At 48.7% G+C, this 18,257-nt stretch overlaps 1 protein-coding gene across 5 annotated transcripts; it reads right to left on the reverse strand.

Moving 5' to 3' along the window:
* Positions 1-2,796: 2,796 nt before the first annotated feature.
* On the reverse strand, positions 2,797-17,593 carry LOC309334284 (sestrin-1-like). 5 transcript variants are annotated; one of them, XM_081848522.1, is made up of 10 exons: positions 16,965-17,593; positions 13,002-13,076; positions 12,370-12,576; positions 11,218-11,400; positions 10,368-10,592; positions 9,904-10,009; positions 9,174-9,292; positions 8,474-8,664; positions 7,146-7,290; positions 2,797-4,460 (listed from the first exon to the last, which is right to left on the reverse strand). In XM_081848522.1, the coding sequence occupies exons 2-10, from the start codon at positions 13,029-13,031 to the stop codon at positions 4,371-4,373; spliced, it is 1,296 nt and encodes a 431-aa protein (XP_081704648.1). In that variant the 5' UTR covers positions 13,032-13,076; positions 16,965-17,593; the 3' UTR covers positions 2,797-4,370. The 5 variants fall into 5 exon arrangements, with proteins under 5 accessions (XP_081704648.1, XP_081704647.1, XP_081704646.1 ...); XM_081848521.1 differs by lacking the exon at positions 16,965-17,593 and adding an exon at positions 15,075-15,925; XM_081848520.1 differs by lacking the exon at positions 16,965-17,593 and adding an exon at positions 14,537-15,925.
* Between the last annotated feature and the right edge of the window lie 664 nt (positions 17,594-18,257).

Below are 18,257 nucleotides of genomic sequence, written 5' to 3' on the forward strand. Positions count from 1 at the left end.
CTGCTCTGCTTCGCCAGAAGCGGCTTAGTCATGCTGGCCACATGACCCGGAAAAACTGTCTGTGGACAAATATCGGCTCCCTCGGCCAGTAAAGCAAGATGAGCACCGCAACCCCAGAGTCGTTCGCAACTGGAATTAACTGTCAGGGGTCCTTTACCTTTTTTAAAAAATGGTTTTGGTTAAGTAAGCACACCCAAATTTGGCATGTATATGTCTATTTTAGAACTGATTTATGCCTGGAAAAAGAGCTTCTTCCCATGCCAGTTTACCCATCTTCCAAGGCCTTCTGGAAAGACCCTATCCCAAGAACATCATTTTGGTAGTGGTAGGCTATCCCAGCATTGGAATGACCTTCACAAAGAGCCATACATTGGGACTAGAAGCACTGGCCCAGGTGAAGATCCTTCTGTTTTCCTAGGCATTTTAGATAGTGGATGATTTTTGAATTGAGTTCCATTCTGTTTTGCCTTGATGTATTTCATTTCTATGCTCACTTATGATACACAGGTTAATTTCATTCATATATATATATATATATATATATATATATATATATATTACCCTAGAATCCTTTTGATGAAGAGAGGGCCTAGAAAAATTTGTATGAATAAAAATGTTACAGGAAAATGTATTCTTCCTTTTTTATTTGTAATAAGCTAGCAAATGGTCTACCATGTGGAACAGAGACAGAGATGGAATGCCATAGGAGGCAGGTCTTCTCTATCCCCAACATGGATTATAATCTCCAGATTCCCTGTCTTCATTTAGAGAGAGAGGGAGAGAGAGAGGAAGAAAGAGGAAGAGGAGAGAATGGGCACATTCATACCATACATTTAAAACTTGATGGTACTACTTTAAACAGCCATGGCCTCTGCCAGAGAATCCTGGGAGCTCTAGTTTGTTAAGGGTGCCAATAGTTGTTTGGAAACCCCCCTAGTCCTCACACAGAGGTACCGTTCCCAGAGTTCCCTGGGAAGAGGCATTGATTTGTTAAACTGCTCTGGGAATTGTAGCTCCCTGAGGGGCCTTGGTGGTCTCCTACCAACACTCAGCATCTTAATGAACTACAATTTCCAGAATACTTGGGGGAGGATCCATGGCTGTTTAAAGTGGAAATGTAGTGCTTCCACTGTACGTTGCCCAGCTGTGAGTGCTGAAGACCACTCCCTGCAAGGCCCTTTCCCACCTGGCCTGGGGGGGGGGGACCAGATTCACTCTGCTCTGCTTCAAAGACTCCTGGGAGACCAGAGGGACACTGCCGTGCTGCAAGTGCTGAAGAGCTCAGACTCACGGGAACAAACTCTGGGGTTGGGGCAAATGTCAAAAATACTTCATGTTTTTAAATGTTTTTAAATAGTTTCAAATTTTGGGTTTCTTGTTTTGTTTTGGTCCTGAATGGGGCAAAAACTGTGCCCCTGAAGGACCAGGTGCGCAGCCTGGGAGTCATTCTGGACTCACAGCTATCTAGGGAGGCACAGGTCAATTCTGTGTCCAGGGCAGCTGTCTACCAGCTCCAACTGGCACACAGGCTGAGACCCTACCTGCCCGCGGACTGTCTCGCCAGAGTGGTGCATGCTCTGGTTATCTCCCACTTGGATTACTGCAATGCGCTCTATTTGGGGCTACCTTTGAAGGTGACCTGGAAACTACACCTAATCCAGAATGCGGCAGCTAGACTGGTGACTGGGAGTAGCCGAGACAATATAACACCAGTCCTGAAAGACCTACATTGGCTCCCAGTTCGTTTCCAAGCACAATTCAAAGTGTTGGTGCTGACCTTTAAAGCCCTAAATGGCCTCAGCCCAGTAGGAATGTCCCCACCCCCATCGTTCACCTCTGAGGGCCTCCTGGTGGTTCCCTCACTGGAAGAAGTGAGGTTACAAGGAGCCAGGCAGAGGGCCTTCTTGGCAGTGGTGCCTGCCCTGTGGAACGCCCTCCCGTCAGATGTCAAGGAAATAAACAACTATCTGCATTTCAGAGGACATCTGAAGGCGACCCTGAAGGAAACAATTTTCTATTTGCTGTAAGCTGCCTAGAGTGGCTGGGGAAACCCAGCTAGCTGGGCAGGGTATAAATATTGTTTTCCAAATGTTGCCTAACACCTGCACAACTTGAGACATGAGGGAAGGAAATGGACAAGGGCCATTCTTTTGAATTATTTGGAGAGTAACTAGCCAATATGTCAGTATTTTACTTCCCACCAAGAAGAATCCTTGCAGATGCCCATGAATTACATCCCCAAATGCTGAAGCCTTCTTCTGGAAAAGGGGAGATGCTGCATTACCTGGCAGAAATCTACTACCACCATTCAGGAGTCAACAATCCAGCCTTCTCCTAGTGATGCACCCCAACTTCTACATTGTTTCTTGAGTAGACATTAAAAATGGCCAAAGATAAGGGTGAACTGGCCAAGGGACAAAAAGCATTTATTACGAGGAACAACAAAAACACTTTACTCAAAGTTCTTCCGTGGCTGTCAGCCCCAGTTAATAAGCTAATTTCCCATCCAGGTTTTGACGAGGCTGAGACCCACTCAACTTTCAAGAGTAGCAGCATCACATAAACTCTTCTCTCTCCTCTTTTTAAAATTAATCTTGCATTTCCAGAACGGAGTCCCAAGACTGCAAATGGATTCCAGGGCAAAGTTTTGCCAACACTTTTTGCAAATAAAACACCACACCAACCATAGAGGGAGGAGCAACAAAGCTGTCTTTGCCAGGCTTTCAGCATGCAACATACTGCAGTTTAAGACACCCCTCCATCACTCCCCCAAAGAAAGACAAGAAAAACTCAGTGCAGTGTCGAACAAGTATATTTTTAGCAAAAATAGGCTTTTACTCTCTTTCCCACATGATGTTCTGTCCCCCCCCACAAAAAAAATCATTTACACAGTAAACAGGTCAGCTGCCGCTGTGTGCACTGAGCCAGCTCCTGACCTCCCTGATGTCTTCAGCTCTTAATGGTCCCTTCCCACCAGCATCTCTCCACCGCAAACTCCCCACCATCCTGCCTTGCACAAAGTGAGAGTCTCCCAAAAGGTGCAGGATGTGCACAGTGCTCCACATATATAACAAGCATGCACAACTGCCCAAATGAAGGGTGACCGTAGCGCCGTGTGCCAGTAAGGAGAGTGGGCTTGCTGTGTTTCCAGAGTGGCATTTGCCAGCATTATAACGGGACCCCAGCCCTCCTGGCTCGGTGGTGGGGAAATCTTAGCAAGAGCATTTATAGATTACAGGGAGACCCACCCAGAACCAGCTCCCAGCATCAGACTGTGCTCCTTGGGAGGGGGTAAAAAACAAGGGGATACGTATTGGAGGAAACCCACCTTGGGCAATGAGTGAAAGTGTTCAGGAGTGCAAGGTGGGAATCTGTGGAATCTCTGTAGCTTTGCTACAACCAAAGCCAAAAGGTGCTGGGGAATCACAGCCTTCTTTCTAGGCAGCCATGAAATCAGACATCAGGAAGGGGAAGCAATTGGGACAGCTGGGGTGGCCGGGAGACAGGCTGCAAAACTGGTACAACTTTGGGAATATAAAAAAGAGCAGAAGTGGAGGCCAGGAAATGACCATTGAGGGCAACTCTAGAAAGAGTAATGGAGTGGAATTCTCACTGGGAGGAGCACTGCACGCCCACCTGCTGCTTTCCCACCATCATTAGACTCCAACTCCCATCAGCTCTTGTAAATATGGCCAGCAGTCAGAGGAATGATGGGAGTTGTAGTACAAGCAAACATTCAGAGGGCATGCCAGGTTAAAGAAGGCTGCTGCAGACCTCCTCCCCGCTGGACCAGTAGGAAGCAAGAAAGTCCTTCCCTCAAAGTCCAGGGACTTATCTTTTCCACAAGTTTGGCTTAAAGCCACTGACCACCCCAACTGACAGAACATCCAAGACCCAAAGTGGGCTAAGACATTGGCACAATTATGAGCAGCAGGAATGGCACAAGGCAAGGAAAGGGTCCTCTAATACTGTAAAGGACGCCAGAAACTCAGTAAGAGCTGCTACAACTGGACCAACAATGAATTGCAATGACGACCCCACCCATCCCCATTAAAAACATCTAGCCACCATGTGGCTTTCCACACCCTTTGCAGCACACACCTGCCTGCAAAAGGGTTGTGTGGACAGAAATGGCTCCAAAAGCTGTTGGATAGAAAACACCCTTGCACGCAGCCAGCCATCTGACCCAATACTTTCTCCCAGATCCTCAGAGCTCAGCAATTGCACAAGACAACAGAGGACCGCTGGGAGGAAAGGTGCATCTTTCTCTTCACATCTTAAGAGGGGAAGGGAAAGCTGCCAAGTAACTGAAGTCGCTGAAATGGCATGGTGCATGAGCCAGAGTCCAGGGGGTGCTCGTCTGCAGCCCTCTAGGAGACCATGTACTGAGTGATGGCTCGAAGGGCGTAGAGCAACTCTGCCTGCAGCCGGGCTTCCAGGATGAGAAGGTTCATGTGGACCTAAAAAGGAGCAGAAGAAAAAGGGATGGTTAGAGGAGAAAGAAGCCTGACTGGACCACAGGGCAAGGGTTAAGTACATGTGAGCTTGTTGGAGCAGGCCAGTAGCCAATAAGATGCCCGTGGGAATCACACAAACAGAACATTAGCTCAACAGTTCTCTTCCATTTTTCATGCATCCTGAATCTTCAGAAATTCATCTCCGTTGGAGTTCATTCACAAGTTATAGTGTTTTAAGAAACTCATTGGAGCACCAAACTACCAATGGTGGCTACTGTCTCCCTCTACAGTTGGAGGCCGCATGCCTCTGAATTCTAGTTGCTGAGAACTGCTGCTAGAGAGTGCTTTCACCATCTGCTTGCGGGCTTCCCATTAAGGCATTTGGTCAGCCACCGTGCTAGACTAGGGAGGCTTTGGGACAGATCCAGGTGGGTTCTCAAGTTCACCCAGCCCACCTCTAGAACATCTCTCCTGCACCATTTAACTGTGATTGGACAGAAACATATGAAACTGCCCAGTACAGAGTTATTTGAGTGCTGGTCCATCTAGCCTAGCATTCTCAACAGCAGCAGCATTGGCAGCAGCAGACTCCCAAGACCTCAAGCAGAGCAGTTTCCCCAGTCTTGCTGCTCAACCTTCTGCAGTAGATGTAGACTGAACATGGGACCTTCTGCATGTACATAATACTCTCTATCCACCAAGCTCTCTAAGCTATTGGACCTGCCATAAGCTCAGTGGTTGAGCACATCAACTTTTAATTAAGTGTGGTAAATCAAGATCAGCACAGCCTATTAAATTAATCAAACCATTGTTTGTAATCCCTCCCTCCTGTGTTGGGACACATTAAATTGCTCACTTAGGAAGGGGTGGGTTGGGGGAGAGAAGAAAGGAGAGAAACCCAACCTCCTTCTCTCCAGTGCCCTCAATCCTGCAGTCTTGATATAAAAGTTTTTTAAAAAACAAACAAAAAAAAAAAACACCTCTCTAACAACCTGGCATTTGGTACAGAAAATGATTCATGGACATCCAATTCCCCCAGGGTCTTAAAAATACACAGGGCCAGCCAACTTCTTTGAAAAGGCAGCAGCAGCAGAGATTAATGTCTTTGCCAAGCAAGGTGGTTAGATCCTCAGGTTGCAAAGCAGGTGGCTGATTTTGCAGGGCAAAAAAAAAGAACACAGCCGGCAGTAGAACACACAGAACTATGGGCACATAAGCAAAGCTCACTCAATTAAAAAGCAGGGCAGGGTCTGCATGTTGGTGGGGACCAAAAAGTGCATGTAACACTCCTTGTCCAAATCTCTGTCAAGGCCAGCACTGTGCTGGAATCTCTCCTCTAGTTTCTCAAAAGTTTTCTAGCTCTGTCCTTTTGCCTCATAAAGATGTCTTTAGCAGACTGTGCCTGTTGGGTTATGAGCTTGCTTATTCATTGCAAGAGGGGTATATTGCGCATGTTTTATTTTCCAGCAAATCATTCTGCAGTCTCTCTGGCTGCCCATGCCTCCTAATCTGAAAAAAAGCCCCAAAGGGTAAGTTCTTGTGGTGTCTCTCTGTGGGCTTTAATGGGCATGGGGGCATCCAGGGGTGCTGCAGAGTTCAAGCTGCTGGAGTATGATGGTTTGTAGAATGAAAGAAGAGACGACCAACATACACACAGAGCCTTGGGCATCTTAGAAGTGAAGTACAGAAGAAAAAGCCCCTGCCCCCTACGGATGAGAATTTCACCACACTTTCCTCTTCCCTTTAAAAATTTTCAAATGCAGTATCTTCTTTCCTCATCTTAACTGACAAGTATGTTGGAGTGGTGGGGCAAGGAGAGAAAACAAATATTTTAGGCAGAACAATTTCCCAGCTGCCATTCTAACCGGGTTTTTTTTTTGGTGGGGGAGCATTCTGGATTCACTGCAAGTGAAGAGGAATGCAAACATCAGCTGAGCGAGAACTGCCTGCACCACATTACCATGATGCTCTAAAAAGAGAGGACCCCCCACACCCCCCCCTCAACAATTCACCATTGGAGATGTGGTTTTGTTGCTGTTACTATTGCCTGTAAAATGGATACAGCCTGGGCATCACCAAGGAGCAGACTAATACCCCTTTGCCCAAGACACATACACATTCTCCACCAGTAATAAGGTGGCAAATTCAGAAGTGCCAGGATCCCTTCAGGATAGTCACAGACACACCCCACCCCCTTCTACGATTATACAATGATCTTATAATTATACAGTAAAAGCAATTAGAGATGCATTGTATCTCCATGTGTTGCCTCTCGGCTAGATCTGCTATTTTCTGTGCATGTACATAAGCAAATGATTTGGAGTGCTCCAGTATCTTCTTTTGAATTTAAGTGGTTTTTTCAGCACCTTGTTTTTTCAGTGTTATTAAATGCTCAGCTTTGGAGCATGGAGAACAACTTCTCCTTGGTGTTCTTCTGATGCTCCTCCTCCAGAGCGACCCTGGGAGACCGTCCTCAGTGGCTGAACTCACCTCCTTTCACTCCCGATGGGCTCCAATCAGTACAAAGGGAGAGAAGACCTTTTCTCAGTGGCTCAAAAGCTCCCCTTTCATGTGACTGGGCAGCTTCAGGACCCTGAGGTAGAAACCGTAACGGGTCTTCAACCCCTGCAATCCCTGGACCACCACACCTCTGTCCTCCATCCACTCACAAATCCTGCTATCTCTAACCTTTTCACTGTGCTTGAACTGCTTCCAAAAGTGCGTGAACGTCTCCTGATCCAACTTCTCTGGGGTGCAAGTCACAGTTTGTATGTAGAGCTTGAGTGTCCGTTCCAGGAGCTGGTTCACCTCTGAGTAGTCGTAATCATCATACCTGGAATGGAACAGCAGTTACACAGGAGCTGGCAACCAGAATAGTTTCTCTCACCCTAAACACATGTCAGTTTCAAGCCAGATTCCAAGATGCCCTGGGCGAACAGGAATTCTGCCTGCTTCCTCCTCAGCTGAAGCTTAGGAAACTACCCTCCTGTCTCTGAAAGGCAGCTGGCTCTCCAGTTCCTGAACATGCACACATACAGCAGAAGCAGAAGCTCCAAATCCTTTCCTGCAGGGATCTTGCCCAGATCCATAGAATGCAGCATGCACCCTCCTCGGGTGCTTTTCCCTGCCTGGCATGTCTCCCTAATCAGCTACACTGCCTCTCCTGGGTGGGGGAGATTTTGAAAGGGTGTGTGGCAGGATACTGAAACCTCAGGGTTTTGCTTTGAGCTAGGACTGTGGCTCAGCGGTAGAGAACCTGCCTTGCATGCAGAACATCCCAAACTCACTTCCCTGGCATCTCCAAGTAAGGCTGCGAATTGCACTCCCTGTCTGATACTCTGGAGAGCTGTACCCAGTCAGAGTTGCCAACACTGAGTTACATGGACCAACAGGTGTGACTCCGGTACAGGGCAGATTCCCCGGTGGTCGGAATGTAGCCTGCTTTATAGAAGGTAAGTATCACATCCATTCCTCAGACTGCTGTTGCCTCTGGCCTCATCCACTACGTCGGGCTGAAAAAAACCTCCCCAAGTCCTGCTTTAAATGGGTGCAGCAGAGACTAGGCTGAGTGGGGAGAAATGGGATGATTCCTCATGCTGGGCTGTAGTGCCTCCATATATATCTAATTCAGAATATAAACAATAACGGTATATTATTAATCTCTATTATTGCTATTTTATTACTGTGTGTGTGCATGTGTGTGTGTGTGATTTTTTCATTTATTGTGAGAGGCTTTTTTGTGGAACCTCATTCAGCTGCACCATATGGGTCCATGGTGGTAAATCCAGCAATGGAAAATTTATGTGGTGCCTCCCTTCCCCCGATGCCCTAAACAGGTGCTTATTTTGTTTAGTGGTTAATCCAGCCCTGCATTAAGCACAGTATGTGGCCTGGCTTGCTTTTTAAAGCCCCCCGTGCATCAGTTCCACACTAGTGAGGGATGGGCAGGGGGTGTTTTTGGACAAGAGCTTGGTCCCCCACAGAGCATAGGAGAGATGGGTGAAGGAAGTGGTTACCTGATGCCAAACATGGAGTGGACGTAGTTCCACACGCTGCGCTTGAACGTGGCTGGGTCACAGCCCTGTCGCTTTGCCAGCACACAGCTCTGGAGCTTTTGGACCTTTTGGAACTTGTCATCTAGCAGAAACCCAATGTCAGTGTACAACCTGTTCACCAGTGAGAAGCCGTGGTCTGCCCAGGAGTAATCCTGCCAAAAAGAAGAGAAGAAAAAAGGTGGGTCGAGAGAAAGGACAGATAAGGAAAGGCAGAGGGAGGGTGCCACCAGCAGCCCCCAATGCAGGCTGGGGAAGACCAGCAAGGTTTCTGTGCCAATTCTGTCCCCCGCAACTGTGCAGGACATTTTCAGGGGGATCATCACCACTCAATCACAGCCAATTTAACGCAGCACCTTTGTAACATTTGTGAAATTTTTCTAGAAATATTCTGCAATTGCATTGTAGATTGATGCTGTGTCTTGATATTCCACATATTTTGTGGTTTTTACTACTTGTGTTTATTTCGCTATGAAATTCATTGTTGCTGAATTAGGTGACTCAAAATGTGGAATTTATCATTGTCATTATTATTACCATTAGCAGCAGCAGTACGGAATGCAGAATTTTGAGTTTTTTGCATGGGTTTCAGCTGACATGTGCAACCTGCTTAGCGGTTGAAATATTAAAAGGCTGTGTAAATTAAAATGTAATAAGCATGTACCTGCACACAGAATATCTGTGGTTGGTTCTCATTAAGCTGAGCAAAATCCTGGTACCCAAAACTGGGGTCTTCAATGAAGCAAGAGATGTCTGTGGTGCCAGAAATTTCACCATTGCAAGCTGGAAGCCATAAGCAAAAGAAAAAAGAATAAGAAAGCTGTGTTGAAAGGAAAAGGAGAGGGGCCTTGGAGACAAACCAGGGTGTGTGTGTGTGTGTGTATGCATGCAAGGTAGTACTGCATTCACTCCCTGCATGCAGAAATGTCTCCACCCAGAATGTTCTCCTGCAGCCTTACCTAAATGGAGGTTGGTCCATGTGGGAAAACAGGCAGTGCCCCACCGAACTCAGTCTGTTTACAGCTGCCCCCGCCTGCCTTTCTGCCATCATGCTCACTACCAGTCATAGAACCATACAATTGTAGAGTTGGAAGGGACCATGAGGATCATCTAGTCCAACCCCCTGCAATTAAGAGCCTCTTGTTCTACAGACTGAGCTTTCCCAGCCCAGATGATGGTAGTGCCTGCCAGCTTCCTCCTCCTTGGTCTCAGCGTTGGCCTTGTCAAACACAGCAGGGAGAAGGAAGGGGTAGAAGCTAGAAGCAGCTGGCTCTCCATGCCATGGGCTCTGGTGCCATCTACTGTTGGCCTCCCTGCCTTCCACCCCACCAGTCCCAACGAGTGGCTGCCACCACTGGCATCCACCAGCGTCCAATACCCTTCTTAGGCATTACCTTCTTCCCTCTCAGGTGTTCTCATCTCCTCCCGTGCCTCATTCTCCACTTTCAGCTTGTGAATGCGCTCTTGTAGAGACTCCACCTCCGCACAGGAATCCATAGACTGCAGGCCGGCGGGGGGGGGGGGGGAGAGAAAACACCAAAGAGTTTTGCTGGCTCCCAGTCCAAGAAGGGCTCCTCCCAACCAAACCACAGTCATGATGATCAGTCAGACCAGTGGTGCATCAAGTATTGTCTACACTGACTGGCAGCAGCTCTCCAGGGTTTCAGGACGGGGATTTCTCTAGTCTTACCTAGAGATGCTGGGGATCGAACCTGCAACCTTCTGCATGCAAAGCAGATGCTCCACCACGGAGCCACAAATCCCATGTTTCAAGTACAGAATATTCCTGCCTTCTCACCATGCCCACTTCTCTGTATACCCCAACCTCCCTTCCCAGCCCCCAGAGCATCAAGTGCACCTTCTTGTGGTTGTTATGAAACACATCCTGGCTGCAGCCATTGTTGACTTCACAAAAGCACAGGCTCCCCGGCAGCGTGAGCTTCAGCAAGCCGTCTGGCGGGAAGTCTTGTTCACAGCCACATCCAAAGGCAAAACTGGCCAGTGCATGGTAGTGGGCAAGGAGCACAACAGCATGGACCAGTTCTGCAAGGGACCAGCTCTCCTCCCTGATCTGCAGCAGCTTCTGAAAGGGAAGCAACAGAAGGGGAAAATCACCTCTGAATGCAGCCAGTGGCCTCAGTGCCCAGGAACCCCACATTCCAGACACGGAAAACCTCTCACACAGCTGTCAGAATGCTTCATTTAATCCGTGCCCTTAAATTTAGTCCAGCTGCCTGTTTTAAGTTAGGCTTCACACCCGCTTGCCAGTATTTCAGTTGTGGCTGCCATTTATCTTAACATTTTGACAGAATTGCTTCATCGTGTATTTTGTATTATGTGTGTTTATTGTGTGCAGTTGGTTTTAAAGTTGTAAACTTGCTTAAAAGCCAATTTAGGCAGCACACAGATTTAATAATAATGATCATAGTAATATTATTAAAATAATAAAAGTATTGCAATGGAAAAGTTTGAGTCAAATGAATTATTATTATTAATTCATGTGCAGAAGCAAGTGTGAGCACAAAGGCTCCGCTGCATTTACAGTGTGGATAATAATAATAATAATAACAATAACAATAACAATAACAACAATAATAATAATAATAATAATAATAATTTATTATTTATACCCCGCCCATCTGGCTGGGCCTCCCCAACCGTATCACCATTCTCTGCTAGATTCCTTCTGCACAGACCCACGGTGTTACCTCGAAGTGCTCCTTGCCAATGAGCCATGGCTGGTGTGCCAGGATCTTGTTAATCTCGCTGAGTCTTTGGAGTTTTGGGGGGATATATTCTAAGCCTCTCAGCCACTGAGGGTCACCACCCACCCTCAGGAACTGCAGTGCATGTAGATTCACTAAGTATCGACACCGGTGCCGGGCAGCTGCCTGCAAGAGATGCAACAGGCGCATTAAATACACTCAGAATCATAGAAATGTAGTGCTGAAAGGGACCCTGAGGGTCATCCAGTCCAACCCTCTGCAATGCAGGAATCTCAGCTCAAGCATCCAAGACAGATGAGCACCCAACCACTGCTTAAAAACCTCCAAAGAAGGAGAGGCTACAATCTCCCAAGGGAATCTGTTCTGCTTGGCCCATGAGGACAGGCATCTTGATCAATGCGCTTAGCGCAATGTGCTTTTCATATAGAGGCTATTTTGGAGGCAATGCAGGAAGAAGGCAACTGGCATGTATGCCCAGTTGTGCAGCACCCTTAAGGCACTGCACAAGTGCTATAAAGGTCTGGGCAGCAGAGGATGGTCCATGAGGACAGGTGGGATACTGCCTCCCTAACCTCAGCTTTCCTTCAACCAGACCCCATGTGTCCGCCTTTTTTACTAGTGCAGAGGGTGGCACTGCCTGCCAGCTTCCTCATCCTTATCCTCATAGGGAGGAAGACAGGTACAAAGCCTAGAATTAAGTTGGCCCTGCCTTTCATAGACCCTGTTGCTTTTGCCTCCTCCCTTAAACCCACACCAGACCCAACGGACAAGAGACAACACAGGGTTATGAGCAGCTCCAAACCAATAACAGCAAGCTGGTGTGTAAAATGGGGGAAGTGTGGGGTGAAAGGGCTGAGTGAGACCAACAGCTGTAGCAAACAAATGAAACACACACACACACACACACACACACACAGCGTTTGCATGGCAGCGGAACCAGCTTTGGTTACTCCAGAAGTTTTGGACTACAACACCTAATCTGGCTGGGGCTGATGCAGTCCAAACAGGTTGGAAAAGGCTGGCTTGTGCCAACAGGCAGGTGCCGAGCAAGCTCTGGCTGGAGCCTGGAGTGCGAGTGCACCTGGCCCTTTAAGCCAAAGGTGCCACGTTGAGGGCTGGCTCCCCCCCACTCACCATGATGGCAATGTAGTGGCGGCAGTAGAATGGCAGCGGCCCATCCATGTGCAGTAGGTAGTGTTGCATCCGGAGGAAACTGTCCAGGTATTGTGGGTGATATCCCATCTGCTGGCTTATGGCTTCGAGGCACCCGCGGGTAGCCAGGGCTTTCACAAAGAGCAAGTGGGAAGTCCTCTCTTTGTCACCAGCACTCATCTTTGCTACCTGGGGAGGGAGCGGGAGGGGAGGGAGGGGAAGGAGGAGAATGAGAAAGGTGCTTTGTGTCCCCTAGCTGCTCTTTTTGGGAATAGGAGAAGAGGGTGATAACAAGAAGAGGTTGACAGGTGCAGCGAGAAAGTGAAATTGCAAGCTCATGGAACGCAATGTGTCTCAAAGGCAGGAGTTGCTTTTATTACTGATTAAACTTGTAGGGGTTTTGGAAGCTGCCTCATACTGAGTCAGACCAGTGGTCCATGTCGCTCAGTATCTTCTGCAACGGGAACCTTCTGCAGCCCAGGGGCTGCGTTCCCTTCTGGGCAATCTCCCAAGGGCCACATGCCAGAGGTGGGTGAGGCCAGAAGCAAAAGTAAGAGGAGCAAAGACTGAAAATTTTACGTTTGTATGGTAGGCTAGATCCTACACACACTCACCAAATCCTCAATATCCTCTATATCCTCCATCCAGAAAACCAAGAAGCATTATGAGAGTTCAAGGGTACATTCCAGCTAGGCAAAAAACAAACAAAACAGTTTGGATTTGAAGCAAGATCAGTGAAGGGAGCAGCATGGGGAGAGTTCCAGGGGTCAGAACCAGGAGTGGAGGGTCACATCCAGACGCCTGGCCTAAGGTTTCCCACCCCTTCTCTACACTGACTGGGAACAATTTCCCAAGGTTTCAGACCAGAGCCTTTTGCAGTTCTCCTGGGAGAGACCCAGAATTGGACCTGGGACCTTCTGCAGGCAACAGAGATGCTCTGCCACACAAAGATTCCCAGGTGCGTAACCATTGCAATGCACAAATCAGTACAAGAAGCATACAACCAGCGACAGACACAAATTATTAAAGAAAGCCGAGCATCACAATATCAAGCAGCCCAACAGCAAGTCTAAGCAACAGTCATTCCCATTGGCCCGAGAAACCAACTGCATCTTAATCTGCTGCTTAATATGGTAGGGGGCAATGGGGTCTCGGTGGAAAGAGACTGTGTCCCCATCATCTGAGAAAAGAGAAAATGCCCTTCTCTGGGAAGCTGACTGGGTGTTAGAAGAAAACTTAGAATTGGGTACTTTCTTTGTGGGTTCAGGGCTGCACACAGTTCTGGACTATAAATAAGTGCATGCCGGCTGCTGGACCAGAGCAAGGGTCCATCACTTTGTGTCTCACAACAGCCAGCTAGATACCACTGGGAAACCCACAAGCAGGATACAAGGGTGCTGACACAAAAAAAGTTTTATTTTGCCACCATGTAGAAGCAATACACCATTATGTCTAATTGCACTAATTTCTTATATATCTATTTTTGCTAGGGAAGAGTGAAGGGAGAGGAAAATGTATCACTGAATTCTTCCCTCCCAATCAGAAGACACTAGATTGAGCCCCCAAACCCTACAGATAATTTCACCAATCACTGCACAGGTCAGTTTACACCCTATTAAGGACTAGAAGCTCATTTCTCCCCACTTTTTTTTTTTAATGAAAGCCAAGGTTCCTCGGATACCTTCCTTGAACAAACTAATCAAAGCAGACATTTGTTATCAGTGATTCTGCCATGGAGGGCTCCTTCCTACAAGTCCTTGTATCTCAAAGTCCAGGTTCACATGCATTTTACCCTCCAGCCTACCCCCTGAAATCTTCAGCTGGTCTTTCCAAGCCAGAGGGGCTCCTGCCTCCCACTTAAATAATCATTCAGGGGAGGCTCAGGCTCAAATCTCACCCAGAGCCCCATAAACAGATTTTGAGCTAACCCAACAGATAGTGCAAAAACTGTATCAATTGCAGGTGCCTAAGAGCACCGCTTGCCTGTACAGCAATACAAACAACTCTCCCTCTCAGTCTGCAATGAGCTATGGATAACATTAAGGCAAGTCTTGTGCAGTCCATTTAAGATCTGGGAAGTCGGCCCACCCACCCACCTACCCACCCACCCATGGCTTTGGGGCTTTTCTACCACTACTCCCTCACTCACCCATATGCATCGAGGCTGGAACTCATGGCAAATAGACAGAGCAGAGAAGGAGGACGGGACAGTGGAAAATCACTCAGTTTCACATATCCAGGCGGGGTACCCCACTCCTTCAGAGTCTAACAGGGCCTTAAAATAACATTCCTGAACTCTAAAATAAAATTAGAAAAAGCAACACCGGAAAGTGATGCAGCAGTGAGGTCAGTGGAAGTGCCAAAGCCTGGCCTTTGAGCCTCAGGAACTTCAGAGACTCCACCTGGTCCGGACACACCAGAGTTCTGTGCAAGTTAGTCACAGGGGTCTTGTGCCAGAGTCCTGTTCAGAGGGAGCTCACTGCAGCTCCTGCTTTATTTTTAACATGCTCTGAAAGGAGGGGTCTAGGCTCTCTCCCCCCCCCCCCAATACACGCCTTCTCCATCTCCCTGATGAATAAGTAATCTAGTAAGCTATTGGTCCTGGAGATACCCTCTCTTTCTGTATATACAACACACATATAAAGCACACCCTCTTCCCAAAGAGAACCCTGGGAACTGTCACTCACCCCTCAAAGAGTTGCAGCTCCCAGAACCTTAAACTACAGTTCCCAGCATTCCTTTTCCTTTTGGAGCAGAGGGAGGAATGTGTTTTAAATGTATGGTGTGGATGCAGGCTAGATGCATGCAAGTGTGATGGACCACCACCACTCTGCTTTGGGAACAGATGAAATTCTTTGAACCAAGGTGCAGATGAACGCTAACCGGTTCTTACAAATGCTTGTGCTACTCAGAGAAGAGTCCATTAAAATTAATGACCCTGCCTAACTTAGGTTCATTCATTCCGATGTGCCTACCCTGAGAAAAACTTACAACCCAATGTGAAGGGAGGGGGAAAAACACCCCAACATCATTTTACAGATTTGTTTCGAACAAGTGGCAGATTAACCATCAAGGGAACAACAACAACAACGAGAACAGAGAGATAGGCTGATACGTGTTTTGGGGGAGCAGGATCCATAGTTTAGTTTACCAGGGTGCTTCTTCGCCCCCCCCCCATCTCCCCAAACACCCGACACGCAGAAGCCAGCCAACCTCCATCTTCAAGTGGGAGAATTATAGACAAGGGGGCGCACCCTGGGGAAGCGAGAGGTCTATACCTCCAAGCAAAGTGAAACACTAGGAGAAGCACAGACAACAGCAGCACCAAAATGGGGAGTGTGCGGTGGTCTCTGCAGGGCGGTGCAGAAACCCTGAGTTCCCTTTTTAAAAAGGCTTTCCAAAACGCAACATCTCGGGGAAACCCCAAAGAACACGCCCCCTCTTGAAGCCTTAGCAGCAGCTGGACCAGTGACGGCCCACTCTCCCGTCCCGGTAGCGGCCCCATTGTCTCCCTGCCGGCGCGCCCCCCAATCCATCTATGCACCCACCCACCCACCCCCGCCGCAGCGAGCGGGCCGCAGCGCCCCCTAGCCGCACCACCGACGAAACGCAGGAGGAAAAAGAGAAAAACAACTTTGATTGGCAGCGCGGGGAGGCGGAGGAGGAGAAAGAAGAAGAAGCGGCGGCAGCAGCATCCCGCATCCCTGCCTCTGCCGCCCGGACTAGGACAAAGAGAGCGGCGGAGGCCGAACGCACACAGGCAGCGCTCCAGGGACGCACCGGACAAACAGCCGCTCCGGATGGATGTGAAGAAGCGGAGGGAGAAGCAGGGCGGCAAGCACCATGCCTCTCCCCCCGCACGCCCGTTTCCTGAGGGGTCCTAATCCTGAGAGTCAGCGGAGCGCCTTCTACGCCCCACGCCCGCCCCCGGCTCTCCTGCCCTTAGGAGGTTCAGCTACGCCAAGAAAGCAAAGCAAGTGGGGGAAGGGCACTCTGGGGGCGCGACGTTCAGGGACCCTCCCCCCAATTAAAGAGAAAAAGTCCACCGCAGGGTTTTTGTGGGGGGAAGGTGGGGGACACAACACGCACGTTCCGGCTGCAACTTCAACGGCTCGCATGCTTTTGAGAAGCGGGGCTCCGTAGCATTCATCCGCTGTCAGGAGTGGACTGGAGGAGGGGGCGTGTGCACCCCATCCGACCGGCGCGATTGACTCGCCAGCAAACGCCGGCGGGGCTTGGAGCTCTTTGCTTACTCTAGAAATTGCAACCTCCTCTGACCCGGTTGCCACAAGAATCCCTTTTAAACGAACCCCTTCGGACACGGCGCCAGCGCCCCAAACCGGCCACCTCGGGGGAGGTTGTTCTACGGACGTGGTGGAATTTGCAAGCGCGGAGGGTCTGTGGAATGAGTTTGTTGGTCGTGCCGCTGCTGCAGCATTTAAGCTGTGCAAGCGGGAAGTGAGCCCGAAGTGAGCGTGATTTTAAATGAGGGGACTTCTACGCCCCTTTCCCTCGGGGGTCTCCTTAAGCCCTGCAAAGACAGTCACTGCCAGCATCTCAGAGGAGCTCCCGCTTACCTGCAGCCTATGGCACTGTTTTCCGCGGGGATGTTCCGTGCTAGCGGGGCAGAGTATCATTTTCACCGGCCTGCCGGGTTTTCCTCCCTCACTGCATGGATACGGGCACTACCGGACTCTGAGCCGCGGCCAACCGGCGAAGCTTACAAGCCCGGACAGCCTAGCTGGAGTTAAGAGGAGAAGGGGCGTGGCCCACCTCCCAACGCTGTCCAAACACTGCAGAGGGGCGGAGCCGAATAAGGACTCCTGGCCTATCCCGGACGGCGGGGCGGGGCATGGGGAGCCTTGCGGCAGGAGGCTTGCGTAACCACGTGGGTCCGAATGGAAAGTTACCTGCCCGTCAAGCGCCTAGTCCCCGCCTATTTAGGTGAAAGGGGCGGGGCCAAGGTTCCAGCGTGGTATTCCTTGACAGTTCTTAAAGGAGTCGCGCCTTATTTTTGCATGTGTGTTTTTGTGCATGTGTGTATGTTACTCTGCGTGCGCGTGTGCGCGCGCTTGTATGTGTATGTGCATGTGGCTAGCTTCCTCCTATACCTGTTGGTTTACTCGGATAACCCACTGAAGTCTTCAGAAGCTTGTAACCTGCAAAGAATAGCAAGAATACTTGTATTAATAAAATAAAATTTAAAAGCCAATACAATTTTGGTTATTCGGTCCACTCTTTGTTTTTCCGTTTATAGCTCCAATATATATTACTGCAATAATTTGCCGTATACATACCGTAAAATTTCTCATTCGATATAAATACTCTATATGTGGAGCTCAGTCACTTTCTTCTCCTCCCCCCACCCCCCGCTACAACCCCAAAATCCTGAGCCCTGCAGAATGACAGAAACATAGAAATGTAGAGTTGAAAGAGACTCCACGGGTCAACTAGTCAAACTCCCTGCAATGCAGAAATCGCAACTAAATAATTCCGCACAGATGCCCCCACAACCTCTGCTAAAAACCCTCCTAGGAAGGAGAGCGTACCACCTCTTCTGGGAGTCCCTTCTACTGTCAAAGAGCTCCTACTGTCAGAAAGTTCTTCCAGATGAATCTCCTTTCCTGTAGCTGGAATCCACTGGTTTGAGTCCCACCCTCCAGAGCAGGGGAAAACAAGCTTGCTCCCTCTTGCATGTGACGTCCTTCAGATATTTGAAAATGCATCTCGTATCTCCTCTGTTTTCTTTTTAGCAATCTAAACATACCCAACTTTCTCAAGCATCCCTCGCATCAGAGTTGGATTCCAGAGAGTTGATCGTCTTAGTCACCCTCCTCTGTACATGTTCAAGCTTGGCAATATCCTTCGTA

This window comes from Podarcis erhardii, assembly GCF_964252035.2.
Source record: "Podarcis erhardii genome assembly, chromosome: Z".
Classification (NCBI taxonomy): Eukaryota; Metazoa; Chordata; class Lepidosauria; order Squamata; family Lacertidae; genus Podarcis; species Podarcis erhardii.